The sequence below is a fragment of the Sorex araneus genome, chromosome 8 (assembly GCF_027595985.1).
Source record: "Sorex araneus isolate mSorAra2 chromosome 8, mSorAra2.pri, whole genome shotgun sequence".
In the NCBI taxonomy this organism is placed as follows: domain Eukaryota; kingdom Metazoa; phylum Chordata; class Mammalia; order Eulipotyphla; family Soricidae; genus Sorex; species Sorex araneus.
The window spans coordinates 52,347,859-52,371,574 of NC_073309.1; the positions used below are offsets into that span (position 1 = coordinate 52,347,859).

Below are 23,716 nucleotides of genomic sequence, written 5' to 3' on the forward strand. Positions count from 1 at the left end.
TTTGCATGGGAATCCTGTGATACTGACTTGATACTTGATACCGTGACCACCAAGGGAATTCACTAGAGAGTAAATGTGATGGAAGAATGTGGAGGGTGCAGGAGATCGGATCAGGAGAGTATTTTCCACTAATTCCCAAGGTGGAAAACGGGGGACAGAACATGGTTTGGTGTAACATCTGTGTGACCTTGGGAAGGAGATGTCCTTAACAACCCTCTCCCCAGGTCTCCCTCTGACTGTGTCTCTTCAGTGTGGGCAATACGACTCTGTAATGTCCCGGAACAGCTTATACACCTAATTTAGATGCATGGGCTTATTGGTCACCCTACAGACATATTTGCTTAAAGGAATAAGTGATCACTTTTTATGCCCTTATAAAGGCATGTTCAATCCTATTGGTTATCTCTCAACCCCACCCACTATCATTTGCATACACACCTCATAGGTTGTTCCAATCAGATGACCTAATCCAAAGTAACCAATCAAATAACAGTATTTACTACGAGGGGTAAATTCGTGCTTACGAGGGTAAGCAAGGTATATAAACCTAGGTCACTCACTAGACTAGACCACCGGTTGCTTCCTCAGTTTTGTTACCTGTTTGCCTGTCTTCCTATCTGTAGATAATATCAACAGAGATGTTAAAAGAGCTGAAACAGTGTCTCTGATGGTCCTGGGATAATCTTACAGGCAATTCACAAGAATCCAAAGCAGGTCCCAACATTGAAGGTTAAATGTGATTACAAATGAACAGCCACTAATGCACAGTAGGTTCTCAACAAAGTCAGCACATCATCCTTCACTCTGAGGTCTGTCCTTTCCTGATGGACCTCTTGAAGCTCCAGACCTCCACTACTTAAAGCCTAGTTAAATATCCCTCATTGTGGGTAGGGATAGATCATTCCTGGCTGATTTGCCAGTGTTCTAAGGAGTACTATTGTTACAGCAGGTTGGGATCATGTCTGGGTTCCTATGGATAGTGTAATCACTGGAACACTTAATTATTATAGCTTATTTGTTTATTTAAGTTGGAATGACTGCAGAAACAGTTGCTGTGTGTTCTTGAAAGCAACTCTTCTCACACACACAAACATCACCAAACCTCCACTACCCATTCTACAGTTACCTGCATTTATATATTCTATCTCCCCATCCCTCTCAAGTTTCTGGTATCTTATTGGCTGCCCAGAAACCTGGCCACCAATGGTCAATCAGATTGCCCATAGACTAACTGAAATTCCCAACTGCCATAACTGTCACTTCTCCCCTACAATGGACTGAGATCTGCAGCCTTTAATTCTATTTAGTTTAAAAGAGAGGCCATTTGGACCGGAATTATAGTAAAGCAGGTAGGAAATTTGCCTTGCACATGGCCAACCTGGGTTCTATCCCCGGCATCCCTTGAGCACTGCCAGAAGTAATTCCTGAGTGCAGAACCAGGAGTAACCCCTGAGAACCACCAGATCTGACACAAAAAGCAAATTTTTTTTTAATTTTAAAAAGACCATTTAGATTAAGGATGAGGAACTAACTGAAAGCCCCCCTTCAGTTTTGCCTTTCTTGGCCCCTCTCCCCCAAAAGTTGGGGGCCACACCCAATGGTGTTCATGGCTTATTCCTGGTTCTGAACTCTGGGATCACTTCTGGCAGGGCTTGGGGTTCTCTAGATTGTGCTGGGAATTAAACACAAGTTGGCCATATGCAAGACAAGCATATTACCCGCTGTACCATCTCTCTGGCCTTGGCTCTCCTCCATCTTTGCATCATCTTAATCTGCTACCCCCTTAAGGTTTCCTCCCAAACTTGCCCCTCAATATTTACTCTAATATTGTATGTAGGTGCATGACCAACCAATTAACTGTGGTCAGATGTAAATGAGTAACTTGTTAGTAGAACATATTGTTACGGTGCAGTAATAATCTCCAACAGTCATGGAGCATAATAGCAAACTTTTTATTCTATTTTGATTTTTGGGTCACACCCAGCTATGTTCGGGGCTTACTCCTGGTTTAAAACATTATTTTGCCTCATGAGATTCTGGAGGCTGTAGTTTTTGATGTCTTATGGGTTGAGTAGGCAAATCCCTAATGCATTCTCCCCAGGCCTAAAAGAAAGTCCATGGTTTTTTTGGCTGAAAGTAAGAGGCTGTCTGAAATTCTTGCATTCAGGAAGACCTCTGGCGTCATCTTCTCTTGAGACAGATACTGGTATTTTATTTCCTGAATCAATAGACTTGGTTTACATGGTGATCCTGTGGTACTGATTTGGAGGGAAATGCAAGAGAACCCGGCATCAAAGGATCCACTAGATTATAAATTTAGTGGATGAATGAGATGAGAGGGAGGGAAAACATTTCCTTTTTTTTTTTTTGCTTTTTGGGTCACACCTGGCGATGCACAGAGGGTTACTCCTGGCTCTGCACTCAGGAATTACCTCTAGTGGTGCTCGGGGGACCATATGGGATGCTGGGAATCGAACCCGGATTGTCCGCGTGCAAGGCAAACGCCCTACCCGCTGTGATATTGCTCCAGCCCCTACATTTCCTGAAGCAGACACCTGTGAGCAGTTCCATGGTTTGGGACCTCACCTTGGCGAGGAGTAAGTAGTACGTAATAGGCGTCCTTCAGAGCTCTCTCCCCAGGCTTCCCTCAGTCTTAGTCTCCTCAGGGATGGGAGGCACCAGGATCTGGTTAAGTTAGGGAGCAAGCAAGCAGGAAGGGACTGTAAAAGGGGGAAAGACCAGGCCATTGATAGAGCCTATGACATGCTTTAATTTCCATATGTGAGGGGCCGGAGCGATAGCACAGCGGGTAGGGCGTTTGCCTTGCACACGGCCGACCCGGGTTCAATCCCCAGCATCCCATATGGTCCCCCAAGCACTGCCAGGAGTAATTCCTGAGTGCAAAGCCAGGAGTAACCCCTGAGCATCGCTGGGTGTGACCCAAAAAGCAAAAAAAAAGAAAATTTCCATATGTGATTTGATTGGTCGCCCAACTGACCTAATTTGCATGAGGGTTGAGATCATCTTTCTTGCCTTTATAAGGGCAACTATAATCTGATTGGTCATCCTAAAATCACCACATATTCATTTGCCTACATAAGCAGAACGGTTTAACAAATCAGCAGAAACTACTTAGGAGGGGCTGGAGTGATAACACAGCTGGTAAGGCGTTTACCTTTCTCGTAGCAGACCGGGGTTCGATTCCCAGCATCTCATATGGTCCTCGAGCACCGTGCACCGCTAGGAGTATTTCTTGAGTGCAGAGCCTGGAGTAACCCCTGTGCATCGCCGGGTGTGAGCCAAAAAGCAAAAAAAAAAAAAAAAAAAAAAAAAGAAATAAATAAACTACTAAGGAGTGTGGATATTTAAGGTATACAATTGCATCAATTCTCTGTATAGGAAGAATGGTTTTTGCTGTTGCTACACAGCTTGGGTCAGGGTGTAAACCGTTGAGCTGTAAAATAAAAGAGTTCCAATGATCAAAATGATCATCTTAAGCCACAGTCCATCAAGAACACTGACCAGGTTTAAAACCTACTTTAACAGTTTAGGGGCTGGAGCGATAGCACAGCGGGTAGGGCGTTTGCCTTGCATGCGGTCGACCCGGGTTCGAATCCCAGCATCCCATATGGTCCCCTGAGCACCGCCAGGGGCAATTCCTGAGTGCATGAGCCAGGAATGACCCCTGTGCATTGCCGGGTGTGACCCAAAAAGCAAAAAAAAAAAAAAAAAAAAAAAACCCTACTTTAACAGTTTAAAGGCCATAACAAATAATCAGCCCCAACTACACAGTAAGTCCTCAACAAATGTTAGCTCATGTCTCTGAGGTCTGGCCTTCCCTGGTGGACCTCCTGAAGCTCCAGACCTTCACAACAAACATTTCTCAGAAAGGAAATAATTTGTCTTTACTAGCATTTTCTGGTTATAGGGTTAAATCATGGCCAATTGTTCTGTAGTGTAAAGGGGGTAGAGCACCCCTGGCCAATTTCCTAACATTTTAAGGGGTGATCTGAGGTGGATAGCCAAGGTGAAGTGTGTTTAGAAAGCTATAATATGCATCATTTTAGTTTCAATACTAAGTACAGGGGGCCTGGAGTGATAGCACAGCGGATAGGGCGTTTGCCTTGCACTCAGCTGACTCGGGTTCGATTTCCAGCATCCCATATGGTCCCCTAGCACCGCCAGGAGTAATTCCTGAGTGTAGAGCCAGGAGTAACCCCTGTGCATCGCTGGATGTGACCCGAAAAGCATAAATAAATAAATAAATAAATAAATAAATAAATAAATAAAAATAGTAAGTATAAGGTTAGGTTACAATGCAATAATAAATAAAACCCAAACTCTCAGTATAACACAAGAGTTTTTTTTTTTTCTGAAAAAACTTTATTTGATCTTCTGGGCAAGCACCTTTCTAGAGAAAACAGGGCACTAAAGTTAAGTCCTGACACTGGGGGGACAATAGGAACCCAAAGGCACTCAGGGCTAGAGGCATTCCCAGTCTCCTTGAAGGTGAGTTTTTTAACAAGGTGATTGCTCAGGGCAGCCTGGGGGATCTCTGCTCTGCACAGGATAGTCATCCAGCCCCCCATCTCCTGGATGAGCTTCACCTCCTCGTCTAGGAAGGGTCTCAGGAAGAAACAGAGCTGACAAAGAGAGAAATGGCATTCACTTAGACAACAATGGGGCCTCATGGAAACCAGGTTCAGGATAAAATTTACCCAAAACTAGGAGCCACCCCAGGAAAGGTCTCAGGGGTGGGATTTATGGATGAGGTTGGAGGGGAGGGGGTTTTCTTACATGGGGATCTTTGTTGGTCCTTCCCAGAGCATGTAAGCTCTAAAAGGGCCCGGTTGAGTTTCTTTTCCAGGGCCAGGGTGGTTTCCATGTGCTCCAGGGCTGTCCCCCATTCATCTTTGGGAGGATTCTGGACTCTGTGGAAGATGGCGCGGCCCCCAGAGTCGGTCTGCATAACCAGAACCTTGTCAGAGACCTCATGCTTCTCCTTAGCCAGTTGGTGGAAGGGGCCCACGGGATCCGGGGTCCCTCTTTGGGAGCTGAAACAGAAGCCCTGCGGGAGAGATGGGAAGCAAGGGTGAACTGGAGGCACAGGGATAGGGGGTGGAGACCCTGCAGGGCAATCAAGAGTAGCGAATGTGCAGAGGGCAGATGGCTCACAGTTGGCGGCATAGAGTAGGGTTGTCCTGGGGCCCCTCACCATAGAGAGGTAAGTATAAAAAGCCTGCAAGTACAGGTTCACCAGGTGGTTGAGGAAGTCCTCTGTTTCTATGGGGTAATTCTGACGAATTTGAGAGATCATGGTTGAAGCGCCAAAAATAATACTGGTTGGTTGAGGAAGGCTGAAGTGATGAAACTGCTGGTTGTGGCTAGAAAAAAAACACAGATACACAAAGAGGTATTAGTTAGATCTGCGGTGAATACATGAGGAAGCCCCAAGCAGCCCCTCCAACACACGTTGGAACCTCTGAGCGACTGAGAGCACTGTGGAAGGAGCGGCTTCTTTATTGCACCCGCCCCCCAGGAGGCGGGACATTTCAGGAAAGCTGCCTACCAATTGGCCTCTGTGGGAGGCATGCCCTAGAACCGAGAATGATCTATCCAATCAGCATTAAGAGGAGCCCAAGAGAGTTTTTTGTTTGCTTTTGGCCACACCCACCAGAGCTTCCTTACTCCTGGCTCTGTGCTCAGGAATCACTTCCGGTAGGCTGGATAGAACCTAGGTTGGTCGCATACTAGTCTGGTCTACTATCGTTCCGGCGCCTAACTTTTTCTTTCTTTTGGTTGCTGGTTTTAGGCCACATGGCAGTGCTCAGGGATTACTACTGGCGGTATTCAAGGGACCCTATGTGATTGGGGGGGATGAACCCAAGTGCCTTACACACGGTACAATTTGTCTGCCTTTTTTTTTTTTTTGGTAAACTTTCTTTTTATTTAATTCTCAGGGAACCCTATGTGGTGTCTAGATTGAAACAATACAGGGTACAAGACCTAGCCTCTGCAACTGTATAACTCTCATGGACATCAATTTTATTTTATTCAGCAGCTTGTTTTTCCAAATGGGGACTGCATGAGATTCCAGAGCAAGTCCCAGTGTTTCTGATTGTTTCAACTTGGAAATGACACATTATTATTTTCCAGGATCCTATTGTTCAAACAGCCCCCGCCCCCATCCCATTCCCTGATTCAATGTGGCAGGAACTGCAAAGGGCCATGAACATTCTGGAACCAGCACCCTTGAGCCTATCTTGGAGGCCTGTTTCCCAGACCCAAATAAATTAGAACAGCATCCTAATTATCGGTCCAGAAGTAGCTCCTGGTCTTTTCCTATTCTCCAAAATAGCTTCAAAGTTAGGTCTACAGTTGCCTAAATAAAAAAACTTTTTTTTTTTTTTTGCTTTTTGGGTCACACCCAGTGATGCACAGGAGTTAACTCCTGGCTCTGCACTCAGGTATAACTCCTGGCAGTGCTCGGGGGACCATATGGGATGCTGGGAATCGAACCTGGGTCAGCCTCGTGCCAGGCAAACGCCCTACCAGCTGTGCTATCGCTCCAGCCAAAAACAACCCTTTCTTGTGGGTATGAAGTGATAGCTCAAGACACTCATCACATGCTTTGTCGCACTCTCTGCAGAGGATCTGGTTTCATGCCAACACGGATCCTCCACACCACGTGACCCCTTAGCCCCATCAGGTTGGGCACCCAAGCACTGACCAGGAGTAGCTTGTGTAAACCACCTGGGAATGGCCTGAAAATAAATAAAATGAAACAAAAACCCATCGCTGAGGATAGCACAGTATTTATGTGCTGGTGTTCACTCGGTCAGTTTTGGCTCAATCTCCAAAACCACAAAAGTCCTACTTGACCCTTACACGACTGACCCCTAATCACATAACTAGGGAAAAAGCCCTGAGCACAGTCATGTAGCCCAATCCACACCCACTCCACTCGCTTGGGGAAATAAAATACATAACGAAATTTTATTTGGGATTGCCAGAGAGATAGTACAGCAGGTACAGCACTTGCCTTGCATGTGGCTAACCCAGTTTTGATCCGCAGCATCCCATAATGTCCCCTGAGCAAGCCAGAAGTGATCCCTGAGTGTAGGGCCAGGAGTAAGCCCTGAACACCTCTGGGAGTAGCCAAAAATACAAATTAATCACTTTCTTTCCCCCTCCATTTAAAAAAAATTTTTGATCCACAGTGGGGCTCAGGAGTCCATATGGGGTGCTGGGGACCAAACCTGGTCAATTGATGCAAAACAAGCACCCTGCCTGCTGTAATCTTTCTGGGGTCCTATTCACTTGTTGTGTTTCTCCAGTCCCCAAAACTTTTTTTTTTGGTCACACCTGGCGATACTTAAGGGTTACTCTTAGATTGTACTCAGGAATTCCCCCTGGCAGTGCTTGGGGGACCACATAGGATGCTGGAGATTGAACCTGGGTCAGCCACATGCACGGCAAAAACCCTACCTACTGTACTATTGCTACGGCACCCCCAAAACTCTTTCTCATGTAGGACATAGCTGAATAGGATGACAGATAGAGTGCAATTCCTGGCACTTACAGGATAGCCCCTGGCACCATGGGGTATGGCCCAAAACCAAACTATAGGGGGGGAAACACATTTAGAGGCTTGAGAGATAGTACAGCAAATGGGCACTTGCCTTGCACATGGCCAATCTGGGTTCTATCCATGGCACCCCGTATAGTCCTTCAAGCTTGCCAGGAGTGATCCCTGCATGCACTGCTTCATCCCTAAGCTCCCCAGCACTGCATGGTTCCCCACACACTGCTGAAAATGATACCTGCACACAGGGCTATGAATAGCCCAAACTTCTTAAACCTCTACTCGTGGTCCCTAAGCCAAAAGTCCCTTTTCTGTGGCTCAAGTATTAGAGCACATCTGTGTGAGGCCCTAAATCTGAACATAGTACCAGATAGTCCCTCAAGTTTTCTGAACACAGCTGGGTATTTGCTCCTACTTCCTGAAAACTGTACATTCCTTCCCTCTCAGTTACCAGGCTAAAAAGACAATGTGGAATACCAAGCACAGATTCCAGCAGCTTCAAAGTTCAGAGGAATCCGTCTCTCTGTCTCTCTCTCTCCTAAGGACATGCTTTTGTACAGAGAAAATTTGTTCTGGAGATTAGGACATTCCATCAGTGAAAATGAAACATCTTCTGGCCTGCAGGACTACAGGCACTTGTGTGTTTGGAATTTGGGTCACACCCCACAGATTTCAGGGACTACTCCCAGTTTCATTTTTCTATTAATCATTGCTTGGGGGTTCCACTCTGCGCCCCTGATCAAACCAGAGCTGGAAGCTTGCAAGCACCTCAAACTCCTGCTGTATCTTCCCAGTTTGGGGCCTAAGGTATTTGCTACTGAGTAGGAATCAGCAGCACTACGTCAGAGTGAGCGTTTTAAGGGCCCACCCTCCATCTCTACTCCTCATGTCATTGTGGAGGATTCCAAGCCCAGAGTTCCCCCACACAATGTTCTTGCTTCTCTTGCAAGCTCTCAGTTAATGAGCACTGAAACCCCGACCTCCTCCCCTTCCAGCCATCTAATAAAGCCACATCACCCTTTGTCAGGATTTGCCATGGTTTCCCATCATCCCAATGGGCCTATAAGGGACTAGAGCAATAGCACAGCAGCTGAGTGTTTGCCTTGCATGCAGTTGACCCCATGTAATCAGCCAAATCCGCTAGAAGTGATCCTTGAGCATAAAGCCAGGAATAAGGCCTGCACTGTGTTTTTTTTTCTTTTTGGGTAACAACCTGGTGATGATCAGGGGTTACTCCTGGCTCTGCACTTAGGAATTACTCTTGGCGGTGCTCAGGGGACCATATGGGATGCTGGGAATCGAACCCGGGTTGGTCATGTGCAAGGCAAACGCCCTATACCCACTGTGCTATCGCTCCAGCCCTCAGGCCTGCACTGTGGAGCATGGTGACAGATATTAGAGCAGATAAGACCCAACCTTGCAAAGCAGCCCAGAAGCGAAGCCTTGTAAGAGGGAGTATCCGGGCAAAGTTGGCAAGAACAGGGTATCAGCCAGCACCACAAGCTCGGCCTTGAGCCTCACTCGACCTCCTAGTCACATGAGCCCTAGACACAGAAACTGTCACATATGCTTAGCAAGTCATCCTAACTGCAGCACCTAGCCTTGATGGGGATTGGACCAGGGCAAAGCAGAGCTGGAGAGGTGATAGGCCAATAATGCTGAACTTTATGTGATTGGATTTTCTTGTAAGCCAAGACCCTCTATAATATATGTGTGTTTCTGGCAAGTGAACAGCCATCAGCTGCTCCCAAAGGGTGTTTCTACTTGCGCCTGTTACCCTTCGCCCCACGTCTGCCTTGAACCAGTGTGCAACATGTCCGGGCACCACTGCGGGGAAAACTGTTCCCCAACATTGCACCACGGGGTATGGGTCCCAAACAAAAACACAAAACCTAATGGGCTTATAAACCTGACCTGTCACACCATGCTCCTGGTGTTTTAGGGTGGTGACTGAAAACACCTGCAATCTTCAACAGCCATTGCTTCAGACAGTCCTGGAATTCAGGTCCCCCAAACCTCTGCTAGGATGGAACGTGACCTGGAGTAGATCCTTTCATTTTATGCTGTGCCCTCATCACATAACTCAGTTGATTTTTCTAAAAAATTATTTTTAATATTTTAAAAGTAGTTCACAATAATTTATTACATTCAATATTCCAACACCAATCCCACCACCATTACACCTTCTCATTGCCATTATTTCAAATTTTCCCACCACGACCCAAGCCTGCGTCAAAGGCAGATCCTAAATAATTTATTTTGTCTTGCTTGTTGTGAATAATCCCCTAAAAATGATCCAAAAAGTTTTCCTTAGAACAAAGGATGTGAAAATTGGTGTATCTCACCTTGGAGCCATTAAGCCCTGTATAAGTGATTACTAACATGTTGTTACAGGTTTAGCCTTGAGTGCTCAGGTGTGTATATATATGTATACATATATATAATTTTTAAAATAGATCCAGAGACTATAAAACAAAGCTCCTGGAAGAGAGCGATGCAATTTTTTACTGGAGCTTGTAAGGACCCATAAGGGTGATTAGAGGCGCCCCAAAAGCCTCCTTCCCTCTGGGAGAGCCTGGCAAGCTACCAAGGATATCCTGCCCACACAGCAGAGCCTGGCAAGCTACCCGTGAAGTATTTGATATGCCAAAAACAGTAACAAGTCTCACAATGGCAATGTTACTGGTGCCGTTTGAGCAATCAATGAACAACGGGATGACAGTGACACTGACAGAGATTGGTTGCCTTTTACTTTACATCCTGTCATTTGTGATGTGCTACTCTTGGTGCATCAGCGGCATAGAATATGAGATGTCATGGCCGCACACTCCAGGAATTCTAAAATTTTTAATAGGGTGATAAGGTTGGAATTAAAGTTGGATGGTGACTTTGGGGTCCAGAGGCATCTCTGAAGGTTGTGGCTCTCTTCTGAGATTTATTTGAGTCTCTGGATCATGGCCATTAATGAGTTTACATGGTTCCAGAAGCACTTCATGGGAGTGATTGCCAGGCATGCAGAGGCACAGGGAGATGGGGGGAGGTCACCCACTCCCACCTCCATGCGTGCCTGGAGATTTTGGTCACAAAACCCACATACCTGAGTTTTTCAGCAGATTCATTCTCATGCTTGAGGTGCTCATCCCAAGTCTGTGGAGGTTGGCCGTGAGCATGGCAGTGATTTGAACCCAGTTGATTTTGTCTGCTCTGTTATTTCTTTCTCTCTCTTTTTAAAAAAATTGTTTTGGGGGGCTGGAGCGATAGCACAGCGAGTAGGGCGTTTGTCTTGCACATAGCTGACCCAGATTCGATTCCCAGCATCCCATACGGTCCCCTGAGCACCGCCAGGAGTAATTCCTGAGTTCATGAGCCAGGAATAACCTCTGTGCATAGCCGGGTGTGACCCAAAAAGCAAAAGAAAAATTGTTTGGGGACCACACCCTGCAGTGCTCAAGATTTACTCCAGGGTCTGTGTTCAGGGATCACTCCTGGCTGAGCTCGGGGGACCATATGGGGTATTGGGATGGAACCTGGGTGGGCCCTGTGTGAGTGCCTTATCCACTGAACTATTGCTTAGTCTTCATTTGTTTCTTTTAAAAGGGGAAACAAAAGGGCTGGGGAGGACTGAAGCGATAGTACAGAGGGTAGAGCCTTTGCCTTGCAGGCGGTCAACCTGAGTTCGATCCAATCTCCGGTATCCCATATGGTTCCTGAGCAACACCAGGAGTAATTCCTGAGTGCAGAACCAGGAGTAAGCCCTGAGCATCGCTAGATATGAAGCCACCTCTCCGCCAAATAAAAGGGCTGGGGAGAGTGGTAGAAAGGGAGGCAGGGCAAACTTTTCAGGCAGAAGCCCCAAGCTATTCCCGCCTAGTCCACAGAGCACTGCAGGGAGTAGCTCCACAGCACCCAGTCCTGAAAAATCACACTCAAAAGCTAGAGAGATGGGGCCTAGGATAGAACAGCATGAAGGGTGCTTACTTTGCACATGACCAACCTGGTTCAATTCCTGGCATCCGCTAGGAGTGATCCCTGAGCGTAGAGCCAGGACTAAGCCCTGATCATGGCCAGGTGTGCCCCACTACAAAAATCCCAAAAAATAAAACAAAACTTAAAAACTAAAGAGAAATAAAATAATTATTACCACGTAGTCGAATGCATCTTACATGTTCAGGTCAGTGGGCATCAAATTTCATATATTTCATAATAAGTATACTTCCACCCAGATCAAGGTAAGAGCTTAAGACAATAAATAGCCTCACTTAATCATTTTCTGTGAGAGAAGTTTTGCAACTCTTGTTTGCTCTGATTTAGAGCCAAAAGTAAAGATACTCAGGGGATATTTCTGGCTCTATGAGCAGGATAGAGCCCTTGTGCTCAGAGGACTACATTCCCTGCCAGGAATTAAATCTTGGTCATCTGGGCATATACAAGGCAAGCCTTACCCTCTTCCCCTGTCTTTTGGTTCTTGCCAAGTTTCAACTACATTGTTCTTTAGTTTTCACACAAACACACATCTTGTAATCTTTCTCTGTGGAGTCACCCTCCTCTCTAAGAATACATGTATCGGGGCTGGAGTGATAGCACAGCGGGTAGGGCATTTGCCTTGCATGCGGCCGACCCGGGTTCAAATCCCAGCATCCCATATGGTCCCCTGAGCACCACCAGGAGTAATTCCTGAGTGCAGAACCAGGAGTAACCCCTGTGTATCGCCGGGTGTGACCCAAAAATTAAAAAAAAAGAATACATGCATGTGCATGTATGTTTATTTTTTAAAAATAAATGTGGTTGCTCATTCTGCTACACACTCTGTTATGGTGCCACCTAGATTTTTCTTCCTTCCTTTCTTCCTTCCTTTCTTCCTTCCTTTCTTCCTTCCTTTCTTCCTTCCTTCCTTTCTTTCTTTCTTTCTTTCTTTCTTTCTTTCTTTCTTTCTTTCTTTCTTTCTTTCTTTCTTTCTTTCTTTCTTTCTTTCTTTCTTTCTTTCTTTCTTTCTTTCTTTCTTTCTTTCTTTCTTTCTCTTTGTGAGCCACATCTGGCGATGCTTAGAGGTTACGCCTAGGTCTGCATTCATGAACTACTCCTGGTTGTGCTCAGGGCTCAGGGGACCCATATGAGATGCTGGGGACTGAACTCACTTCCTGCAAGGCAAGCGCCCTACCTTCTGTACTATAGCTCCGGCCACTAGATTTTACTTCCTTTCATTCATTTTGTTTAGGAGTTACACTCGGCAGTGCTCAGGAGTTATTCCTGCGTCTGCACACAGAAATTACTCCTGGTGGTGCCTATGGATACGAAGAACCCAGGTCAGCTGCAATGCCAGGCAAGCGCCTTACTCGCTGTACTTTCTTCACAGTCCCATAACTTTCTTTAATTTCTTATGTTTTTATTGTTTATTTTTTGGGGGGACCACACCTAATAGTGCTCAAGGCTTACTCCTGACTCTGCGCTCAAGAGTCTTCTTGGCGGGGAATCAAGCTGGGTCCGCTGTATGCAAGGCAAGCGCTCTCCCGGCTGTACTATCGGTCGGGCCCGCTATGCCTTTTTTTTTGTTTTTGTTTTTGTTTTTTTTTTTGGTCACTGAATCATCCTCCGAGCTTTAGTCATGCTCCAGGATCAAACCCAGAACCTCATACATTCCGCGTTCCAGCTTCAGAAAATATGGCCTGGAAGAATGACTGCGAGTCACAGGCGAAAAGGTGTCCGGGGAAAGTGCGCCCCACAGCGTTCCTGAAGGGAAGTTCAATCGGGATGGTCACAGGACGGGGCGGGCCCATCGTGGTCACGTGACTCTAGACCCTGCGGGGCAGCGGCTGCAGGCCGCCATGTTGCGGGGCAGTCACGTGAGTGCGCGCACGCTCAGCGGACTGCTCACGTGACCAGGGGCGTGCTGCGGCCGCCCGGGCGCACCCGGCGAGAGGCGGCAGCGGCGGGAGCGGCAGTGATGGACGGGTCCGGGGAGCAGCCCAGAGGAGGGGGTGAGGCGGGAGGCAGATGGGCGGAAGGTGGGCGAGTCCGGTCATCGGCCTGTACCCCCGGATCTCTCCTGCCGGCTCCTGGGGCCGTGCGATCTCCAAGCACTCCCCGGCAGGATCCCTGGGATCGGGCGCTGCCAGCCTCTAGCGCCCTTCCTCCCCGGGGTCTCCGGCTTACCGGCCTCTGCGCCCCGATCCCTCGCTGCCTGCCGCCTTCGGGCCCCCGAGAACCTGGAGACCCCAGAACCCAAGCCCCCGGGCAGGCCCGGGCTTGTCGCCGGCTCCACTTCCTGCCTTTAGCCCGGGTGGGAGGGGCGGGTCTCCCCGCTGCCCCCGCCGACCCGAGGTCTGAACGCCCTCAGTGTACCCGCAGCCTCATCTCCCCTACCCCTGGAAGAATGTAGGATACAGGCCTAAGTTCCCCCCATTCCCAGCAGGGACTCAGTTGTCGGGGTCCCCCAGGAGCCCCGCAGTCCAGTGCCCCCTAGCGTTGTCCTCCCTCAGTGATCTTAAGTCTTCCGGCCCCTGAGTCCCTAGGACCCCCAGAGTCCAGGCTCCTCTTCCCTCCTTTCTCCTCTAGGGCCCACCAGCTCTGAGCAGATCATGAAGACAGGGGCCCTTTTGCTTCAGGGGTGAGTTTGAGGTGTGATTGTTGCGGGCAGATTTAAGGAGTGACACCCCCCTGCTGACTCTGCATGCCCGCCCCTGTCCACTCTAGTTTCATCCAGGATCGAGCTGGTCGCATGGGGGGAGAGACGCCGGAGTTGGGTCTAGAGCAGACGCCGCAAGATGCATCCACCAAGAAACTGAGCGAATGTCTCAAACGCATCGGCGATGAACTGGACAGTAACATGGAGCTACAGAGGTGCGTTCCCTGGGCCCCTTCGTACCCACAAACCCCAGCTCTCGGCCCTCTGCCCGCCTTGGCCCCCTCTCCCCCGGAGGCCACTGGGATCCTGAAGCCCTCCTCCCTTTCCCTTGAATGTCTTGCCTCTTCAATGCCCATCTTACCCTCTTGCTTTTCACTATAACTGAGCCCTCGGTTCCCCAATCTTTGGTTTGTGTCGGCCCCCTAGGATTCCACTTGGCCCTGCTCTACCTCCCCCTGAGCATCAACTCTTTTTTCTACAGGATGATTGCAGCCGTGGACACAGACTCCCCCCGGGAAGTCTTTTTCAGGGTGGCCGCAGAGATGTTTTCTGATGGCAACTTCAACTGGGGCCGGGTTGTTGCCCTTTTCTACTTTGCCTGCAAACTGGTGCTCAAGGTAGGCCACTGCAGGGCTGAACGCTAGGGGAGGGTCCCTCAGTTACCATGAGGGCGTGTGTGTGTGTGTGTGTGTGTGTGTGTGTGTGTGTGTGTGTGTGTGTGTGTGTGTGTGTGTGTGTGTGTGTGTGTGTTTGGAATGGAGGGGCCATTAGATGTACCTCTATAGCAGCTGGTACCCATAGAAGAAACTGAGACACAGCGGGGGCAGTTTGCTCCTTGATTCATTTCTTCATTCGGTCAAGGTTGTCTGGGCGCCCGCAGGACCGCTACAGTGAAGGAAGCTGGCTAGGTCTTTGTGCCTTGGTGTTTGTGTGTGTGTTTGAGTGTCTGTCTGTCTGTCTGTCTCTCTGTTTGAAGCACTGAGCATGATCAGCTAAGGAGATAGGATTGACTACAAACCAGGAAAGAGCAGGGGATGCTAAGCCATAGTGAGGAGAGGAGCTTACAATGGTTTATCAAGATCAGGTAGGGAAAGTCATCAGATAGCTGGTGCAGCAAGTACAAAGGTCCTGGGATTGGACCGAGCCTGTGGCAAGATAGAGAAAACGGGGTGCATTAGGACAGTTTTAGTGTAGAAAGCCAAGACTTCACTCTGTTAGGGGTCAGGGAGGTAGCACAGGGGCCGGGGCATATGCTTTGTATATGCAGGGCCACAAGTTCAAACCCCAGCACCACAGGGCCGCCTGACTTCAGCCAGGTGAAACAGTACCGCATTGCCCTGCCTGGGCATATAGCTTTCCTGCCCACTGACCCAATATTTCTGGGAGTGGCCCTTGGGTCTCCCCCATGCCCTTTGGACTCCTTCCCAAAAAGGACCAGCTTTTATCTGAGGTAGGCAGGATGGGTTGAGTGATGTCAAATAGGAAAATGAAATGACCTTGTCTGTAAGTTATCAGGATCACCTTCAGGTAATTAGCAGGTTCCCAACCTGCCACTGAACATTATTTGAATGTAGACTGTTCCTTTGGATCTGGGAATGCTCATTAAATTGGTGTACATATAAATTAATGACACAGTATTACCAGATCAAAAAGGTTGCCAGGGGCTGGAGCGCTGAGACAGCAGACAGAACACTTGTCTTGCACATGTCTCTAAATAGGGACCTGCTGGGGGCAGTCCCTGAGCACAGTCTCTGAGCACAGAGCCAGGAGTAAGCCCTGAACACTGTCAAGTGTAATACAGAAAACAGAAGAGTTGCCAGACTCTTTTTTCTGGGGGGAGGTGGTGGAGGATATTACACCTGCTGATGCTTAGGGGTTACTCTTGGCTCTGCACTCAGGAATTATTGCTGGCAGTGCTCAGGAGGCCATATAGGATGTTGGGGATTGAACCCAGGTTGGCTGCGTGCAAGGCAAATACCCTGCCCACTATCTCTCTGACCCCAACAAAAAAGTTGCCAGATTTTTTTTCAGGGGGAGATGGGGTAATACCTGGCTGTGGTTGGCTTACTCCAGGCTCTGTGCTCAGGACTTACTCCTGGCGTGATTTGGGGGCAGATCCTGTGTTGTGCTGGGGATTGACTCCAGCCTAGTGAGCTGCATGCAAGGCAGGTGCTTTTCCTGCTGTCCTATCTCTCCGCCTGGCCATGCTCTTTCTAAACTGGAGTGTTCTAGGTTCAGAAGTTAAGTCCTGAGTACTTCTGGGTGTGACCCAAAGATAAATTTTAAGTTAGTGGCCTGAGTAGTAGCACTCTGGGGAGAGCACTTGGCCTTGCATTCGACCGACTTGGGTTTGGTCCCCAGCATCCCATACAGTCTCCCAAGTACCACTGACTGTAATTCCTGAGCGCAGAGCTAAGAGTAAGCCCTGAGCACCGCTGGCTGTGGCCCTGAAACCAAATCCATAAATAAGAAGTTCACAGTGAAGTTTGGATTGCAGATATTTGACTGCTCAGCTAGAATTCTTGAACCTTTAGGGATATAGTGGAAATACTGGGGGAAAGGAAGCCCGCCAGCCTGCTCCAGGTATTTAGAGAAAGTAAAGGATTAGGTGAGGTAGGTAGATTTCCTGGTGTTTGCAGGATTGATCTGTTGGACAGGAAAGCAGGGTGATGGCTTATAAATGGACAGAAGCTGGATAAAAAGGGGGTAGAGGGGCTAGAGGAGGGCGTCTGCCTTGCATGCAACTGACCCGGGTTCAATCCCTGGCATCCCATATTTTCTCCTGACTCTACTAGTGAGTGATTCTTGAGCACAGATCCAGGAGTCACCCCTGAGTATCTCTGGGTGTGGCCCAGAGACCAAAAGCAAAAAAAGTGTGGGGATATGTAGAGGCAGGGGTATGGGGATGTCAGGTCTGAAAGTTAGGGTCACCTACTCTGGGGAAGTGGTATGAGAACCTGAGTTTTGAGGGGTGCGTGAGAAGGATCTTGTAAGGCTTCTTCAGGCAAAGAATGGCACATGCAAAGATCCTGGGGCAGTGAGGTTTGGTGGGCTTGACAGTCCAGAAACAGGCCCACCTGTGAGGCATGTAGAAGTAACAAGCTGGACTTTGGTCAAGGCCACCTTCACAAGGGCTTGTGGGTCAAGCCTTCACCTCGGCCTGTGTCCGTGGCGAGTATCTGGGGAGTCAGGGGCGGATCTGGGGAGTCAGGAAGGTTGGCAGGTGGGGTGATGGCCAGTGGCAAGAACCTACACAAGTCCAGGAGGAAAAGCAAAGTGGATGAAGACTTGGGGTTCCGGTTTGCTGACCTTCTGTCCCTGAGGCCTGCCCCACTCCCTGCAGGCCCTGTGCACCAAGGTGCCGGAGCTGATCAGAACCATCATGGGCTGGACGCTGGACTTCCTGCGGGAGCGGCTGCTGGGCTGGATCCAGGACCAGGGTGGTTGGGTGAGGCCCTGGACACCGCACCCTGACCCTCCGGCTTTCCCTGAACCCATCCCCCCATCTCCATTCCCAGTCACCCCTGTTTCATCTTCTGCCCACTGACCCATCTCTGACCCCTTGACCTCCTGATGACCTCTGACCTCATTACACCGCTAGCCTTCTGCCTGCCTGGGGTCCATGGTTGCTTCTGGAATGCCTCTGGTTCCTGGCTCACTCCACTGAGGGGCCGGAAAAGGTTCTAGACTCTCAGGGCTGCAATGGAGCAGCCCCAGGCAGTACGGGGGGTGTGGAGGGGGCACAGGATGCTAAAAGTGGAATTTGGAGTCTGCTACACACAAGGTTGTAACGCCTGGACCATGGCTCTGGGCCTAGGTAACCCTTACTCTGACAAAATTTTTGACAATCATTCTTCAAGTCCCTCCACTCAACACCCTTGAACCTCTCTCTGCACCCCCCTTATCCTTTGTGCCCTGGCCGGGAGCTATCCCCCCATCTCCCACGGTGCTCAGGTGACCAATGTCTCTGTCCCCAGGACGGGCTCCTTTCCTACTTCGGGACCCCCACGTGGCAGACAGTGACGATCTTCGTGGCCGGCGTGCTCACCGCCTCCCTCACCATCTGGAAGAAAATGGGCTGAGGCCAGCAGCCACCTTGGACTGTGTCTTTTCTGCATAAATTATGGCATTTTTCGGGGAGGGGGGGCTGGGGCGGGGGGGTCCTGGGCATTTTTCTTACTTTTGTAATTATTGGGGTTTGGGGGGTGATGGTCTCGGGGGAGGATAATAAACCTCTTTTGAGCCACTCTTTGAATTTGTGTCACTGGGCACACACCTGACTGCGGGCATTCTCAGGGGGTTCAGTGCTTGCTGGGTTGCCCTGAGGTCACGTCTGGCAGTCAGGGGTTGAGGGTGGGGGGGTGTCTGTGGGAAGGAGCCAGCCTGCAGGGTACAGAGATGACCCAGGGCCTAGAAGCTGCTTCCCATGTTTCCATCAGGGGACATGGAAAGGTGCATGTTTACTAAAGTGGAAAGTTGGGGGAAGGGAGGGGCTTGGCTCTGGGGAGGTCTCTGAAGCCCCCTGGGGTAGGCTGGAAGAGGGGAGAGGAGGCTGGGCCCTAGGGCACCCCCCAGCCTGAACGACCTCAAAGTGATGAGTCAGTGTCTGGCATGTGGAAGCCAATGTCTGGGACCCCATGATCTCCCCCAGCACCCCCAGGGACCCCTGAGCAGCTCTGGGAGTATGCCGGTAGCCATAGCAGCACCACTGGGCGTGGGCCCTAAAAGGGTAAAAAGCGGGGGAGCAGCTAGGGAGACCGACGGGATTGGGGGAAGAGCAGGCTCAGTGGTGGGGAGCGGGCCCTGTCCTGCCCGCTGAGCTGGCCAGACCTAGTCATTAGAGGAGAGAAATCAGGAGAACCCAGAATTCCAGTCTCTCCGGAGCCCTCCCCGCACCAGGTCTGCGGTGCTTTCTCCCTTTCTGGCCCTCAGTGTTCCCCGTTTTCCCCGGGTCCCAGGGGTGCCTGCTCTGCCTTCCTCAGGCCACTCTAACCCCCCTCCCAGAACTTGGGGCCACTGTCACAGGCCCCTCGAGGTGGGTCCTGTCTGGGGCTAAAGGTCTTCGGCTGAGGCAGGACTTGGTGAATGAGTAACTTAGGTCATCGGAACTATCCCTCCCCCAGAGACACCGAAGGAGAGGTATCCCAGACGTAAGCCCAAGGAAAGGGACACTGAGTCACCAGTCCACAGAGGGGGACAGTAGGGCCACAGGGAACCCACCTAGGGAATTCATGAGACAGACCCTCAAAGAACATTCTCCAAGGCCCCCCAGGGGGAGGGAGCTAGCTGGAGCTTCCTCTGCGGTTATTTCCCCCTGACTGTATTACCCAGGACTGTGTCAGGGCCACCCACCGGCCAGGCAGCCCCGAGGGGATGAGGTCAGTGTGCCCCACTCCACCCTCCCCTCCAGCCCTTCCCGATGCTGAGTTCAGCATGACTCAGCACAACTGCTCTGGCTGTCAGCTCCAAGGCCCCTTCACTCCAGACCCCCGCTGAGGGGGCATTCTGCCTGGCTGATGGAGGGGTTTTTTAGTAAAGCAGCCCTGAGCCCCTCACACCCCTGAGTCCAGCCCACCCATGGCCTTCATCAGAACACTCCCATGGGTCCCTTTGAGTCTGGGCATCTTCCAGCTAGTCTCCAAGCAAGTGAGTCCTGACTGGGTACACTTTAATATTGTTTTGGGTTAGGGGCCCAACAAACACAGCAATGTGTTCGAACCATCCCCAGTTCTAGGGGACCACGCAAAGCTTACAGTCAGCTTGTCATGCTCTCCCGAGCCTGGTGTGGCACACTTTGAAAGTGCTCACCGGGGCCCAGAGTGATAGGACAGCAGGTTGGACGTTTGCCTTGCAAGTGCCCAACCCGGGTTCGATCTGAGGCATCCCAGTAAGGTCCCCGAAGCACAGCCAGGAGTAATTCCAGGGTGCAGAGCCAGGAGTAACCCCTGAGCATTGCCGGGTGTGACCCCCCCATACACACACTAGAAGTGCTAACCAGCTGAAGAGAGCCAGCCTGTCCACACGTCCCACACTGTCCAGGGTGCCCCAGAACCCCAGGCCACTCCATGTGTATCCTAGCAGGAGTGCATGTCAAGCAAGACCGAGAGCCTGCCTAGGGCCAGACACACCAGATGTGTGTCATTGCCTACCAGTCTGTCTCCTGGGGATGCAACCTCAGAGACCCCAAATGTTCAGTGATAGTTTAATCCTCCCCAATTCAGCTTCTAAAAAGCCTGATCACTGAAATTGCCCCCCAAACCCAAAACGGCTCCCTCTCCGTCAGTGTGTGGACCATCTTCTTTCAGTTTCTTTCCAAGTATTTCATCTCTTTCCAAGTGTTCTCTTTCTAAGAAGCCCTAACTAGGCTTCTATAAAGTTCTCTCTCTTCCTCTTAGGGGTGGGATATGCAGTGAACCCCAAGGCTTTGGAAAACAGCCCTACTAAGCTGGTAGCTCAGCTCAAGGTAGCTCAAAGCGGTCTCCAGGGTGTGTTCCAGAAAATACACTTTCACCAGTTTTCAGTGGCCTCAGGGCTCCCGATTGCCCCACAGGTCTCCAGCATGAAGTCTCCCGAATTTCTCAATAATTCCGAGCTCCTGTATCGCCCAAAGTAAACCCCAGCCATCCAGCTGCCGCCGGGGGTGAAGGAACCTCAGAGCTCCGGCAAAGTGCTTAGACAGTCGATCCCAGAATCCAGCTTACTTCCACGGCAACCTAGGGACATCCAGAACTCCCTGTATCCCCATGAATCTTCCACCTACCAGAGAGGCCCCCCCAAGGCCTCGATTTCCCATAATCAGCCCTTAGAACCCTTGCCACCCGCGAAATCCCTTACACGCCCCAATCCCCATTTCACAACGGTCTCGCGCTCAGAGCGCGTGACTTGCCCACCACAGGGCTGGGGTGGGGGTGGGGGTAGGGGCTCTGTTCGGCTGCGGGTTGGTCACTCGCGGCCTCCAAGCCCCGCCTCCCAGCGCGCCAATTGGCTGGCGGCCCTGCCCCGACACACCGCCCCCTGGAGCCCCGGCTCAATAAAAGTAGCCGCCCCTGCGCAGTCTCTCGCAGCGCGCTCGGTGGTCCCGCGGATCTGTCTCTTGCTTCAACAGTGTTTGGACGGAACAGACCCGGGGACGCCCTACCAGCCTGCCTCCGACCATCTCAACTTTCTTTCTAGTCGCAACCTGCGGAACCAACTCTTCGGCCGCCCTTTCTCCCCCGGGACCATCTAGCATCCTTTTTGGATCTTCACTTCTCACTGCCGACCAACCATGAGCTCCCAGATTCGTCAGAATTATTCCTCCGACGTGGAGGCCGCCGTCAATCGCCTGGTGAACCTGCATCTGCGGGCTTCCTACACCTACCTCTCTCTGGTGAGGGTCCCCAGGCAGTTTCCGATCCCTGTTCCCCACCCCGACCCCCATCCCCTTTCGCCCCAGCTGCGCGCCCCGGGCCTCTGCGCACGCGGAGCCGTCTTTGTCCCTTCGGGCGGCGCAGAGGGTGGAGCGCGCCCGCAGGGCCTTCTCTTCCGCTGACCGCGCTTCCCGCCATCCCTTCCCGCAGGGCTTCTATTTCAGCCGCGACGATGTGGCTCTGGAGGGCGTGGGCCACTTCTTCCGCGAGTTGTCGGAGGAGAAGCGCGAGGGCGCCGAACGCCTCCTGAAGATGCAAAACCAGCGTGGCGGCCGCGCCCTCTTCCAGGACGTGCAGGTAAGTTTTCAGCCGCGGACTACAACTCCTAGCAGGCCCTGCGCGCGGACTACATCTCCCAGCAGGTCCTGCGCGCCAGCCCTGCCCCGGGGCTCTGCTCGGCCTCCAGTGAGGTTGAAGATATGCAGGCGCTTTTAGATCCGATCTGGTCAGACCGCTCTCGGTCTCTTAGAATATGTAGTTCCAATTTTCTGCAGAGGCTGGGGGCGCAGGGAAATACTCTAAGGCCTTTGCATGCCAGACTAGTGAGCCCTTCCCCCCCTTTCTCTTTAGAAGCCTTCCCAGGATGAGTGGGGTAAAACGCTGGAGGCCATGGAAGCCGCCTTGGTCCTGGAGAAGAATCTCAACCAGGCCCTGTTGGATCTGCATGCCTTGGGTTCTACCCGCTCGGATCCCCATGTAAGTCAACACCAAACCCTCCCCGTTTCACCCGTGAATATCCATCCTTCAAGCCTTTGCCGAGATGACTGTCTAAGCTTTGTTACACTGGGGGCGGGGGGTACATTTCCTGAACCTCGGCTACACCTGTAGCCTAACAGTATCTAAGTGAAAGCAATTTCCCCCGATTTCTCAGCTCTGTGACTTCCTGGAGAGCCATTTCCTGGACGAAGAGGTGAAACTGATCAAGAAGATGGGCGACCACCTGACCAACCTCCGCAGACTAGCAAGCCCCCAGCCTGGGCTGGGCGAGTATCTCTTCGAGAGGCTGACCCTCAAGCACGACTAGGCGCCTCTCGAACCCCCCGTGGCCTTTGAGTCTCCAAAATGGTGTCCCCTGGTATCACGGGCTTGACCTGAGTCCTTGCTGCTCCCTGGGCAGCTTCTGAAGTGGACCAAATAACCAATAAAGCTTTTGCAGCAACTGATTATGTGTATGCGTGTGTGGTGTGGGAAGGGAGGTGGAATCCATATACATGGATGTTCTCTGGCATCTTGGCTTCTGTATCAGGCCTCTAACTCCGCTCTGAGGCCAGGTGATGGTGTTGCCCCTCCTACACGGGAGAGCCCCAGATCTCATGTGACTTGTGGGTTGCTGGTTGCAAACAAACACTTAGGAGTGCTCTGGCATAAGCAAACAGTCTGCGTTTGCTGAGTGAGTGAAAGTGACAGTTTCTGGCTCAGTCCTGGGAGGTGAAGTATCAATCTGGGCCCCTTTATACAGTGAGTAGAGCGTCAGAGATGTTCATGGTAACCAGGCGCCATTCATGGTACTCTGACCAGCTCCAAAGGGCTAGTCAACAGTTTCAACAGAAGTGGCCTGGAGATCCCGGCTCACTGTAATCTTAATTCAAGGTGCAATAAATTGCTGAGTTGGTCTGAGCAGCAGGAAAGACATTGCAGGGCTCTGCACAGAAGCAGGATGTGAAACTCGGGGCCACATTCTCCAAATGGGAACTGAAGAAACATGAAAAGGCCTTAGCCAGCGAATGCTGTATCCAAGTCCCAAGTCAGCCTACTCTGACCCACCAGGTTGGCAGATAGTCCATGCCATGGCGAGTGCTTTGCCTGCAGTAGGCCCCAGCTTAGTTCCTAGCACATATTGTCCCCCCCTGCACCTCAAGGAGTAGCCCCTAAGCCCTGCTGGACATGCCCGAAGCTCCCTAACTCCTACACAAAAATAAACTGACCCATGGCCCCTTCCGTTTTTTTGTAGACTTTTAAGAGGAAGTGGCTGCGGGACACCTGGTATTTTGGTCACTCTGAGCATTGTTTGCTGTCACTGCACTTGAGTGACCACTAGTGACCTTATGGGTGTGTGGGAGGGAGAGCCTCTATGGGTCATGATTGCACATCCAAGTCCAA

At 50.7% G+C, this 23,716-nt stretch overlaps 3 protein-coding genes across 4 annotated transcripts; 2 read left to right on the forward strand and 1 right to left on the reverse strand.

Annotated features, from left to right (window-relative positions):
- Positions 1-246: 246 nt before the first annotated feature.
- On the reverse strand, positions 247-5,317 carry LOC101538142 (ferritin light chain 1-like). The gene is made up of 3 exons (XM_055146462.1): positions 5,216-5,317; positions 4,847-5,068; positions 247-294 (listed from the first exon to the last, which is right to left on the reverse strand). The coding sequence occupies exons 1-3, from the start codon at positions 5,315-5,317 to the stop codon at positions 247-249; spliced, it is 372 nt and encodes a 123-aa protein (XP_055002437.1).
- An 8,127-nt stretch (positions 5,318-13,444) lies between these two features.
- On the forward strand, positions 13,445-18,347 carry BAX (BCL2 associated X, apoptosis regulator). Of its 2 annotated transcripts, XM_004619816.2 has the most exons (6): positions 13,456-13,560; positions 14,138-14,189; positions 14,276-14,422; positions 14,689-14,824; positions 17,551-17,655; positions 18,185-18,347. In XM_004619816.2, exons 1-6 carry the CDS (start codon positions 13,527-13,529, stop codon positions 18,287-18,289), a joined length of 579 nt encoding a protein of 192 aa, XP_004619873.1. In that variant the 5' UTR covers positions 13,456-13,526; the 3' UTR covers positions 18,290-18,347. The 2 variants fall into 2 exon arrangements, with proteins under 2 accessions (XP_012790761.1, XP_004619873.1); XM_012935307.2 differs by lacking the exon at positions 14,138-14,189 and having other exon boundaries at positions 13,445-13,560.
- Positions 18,348-21,237: 2,890 nt separating this feature from the next.
- LOC101541561 (ferritin light chain) lies at positions 21,238-22,779 on the forward strand. Its single transcript, XM_004619819.2, has 4 exons — positions 21,238-21,576; positions 21,767-21,913; positions 22,187-22,312; positions 22,488-22,779. Exons 1-4 carry the CDS (start codon positions 21,475-21,477, stop codon positions 22,638-22,640), a joined length of 528 nt encoding a protein of 175 aa, XP_004619876.1. The 5' UTR covers positions 21,238-21,474; the 3' UTR covers positions 22,641-22,779.
- The last annotated feature ends 937 nt before the right edge of the window (positions 22,780-23,716 follow it).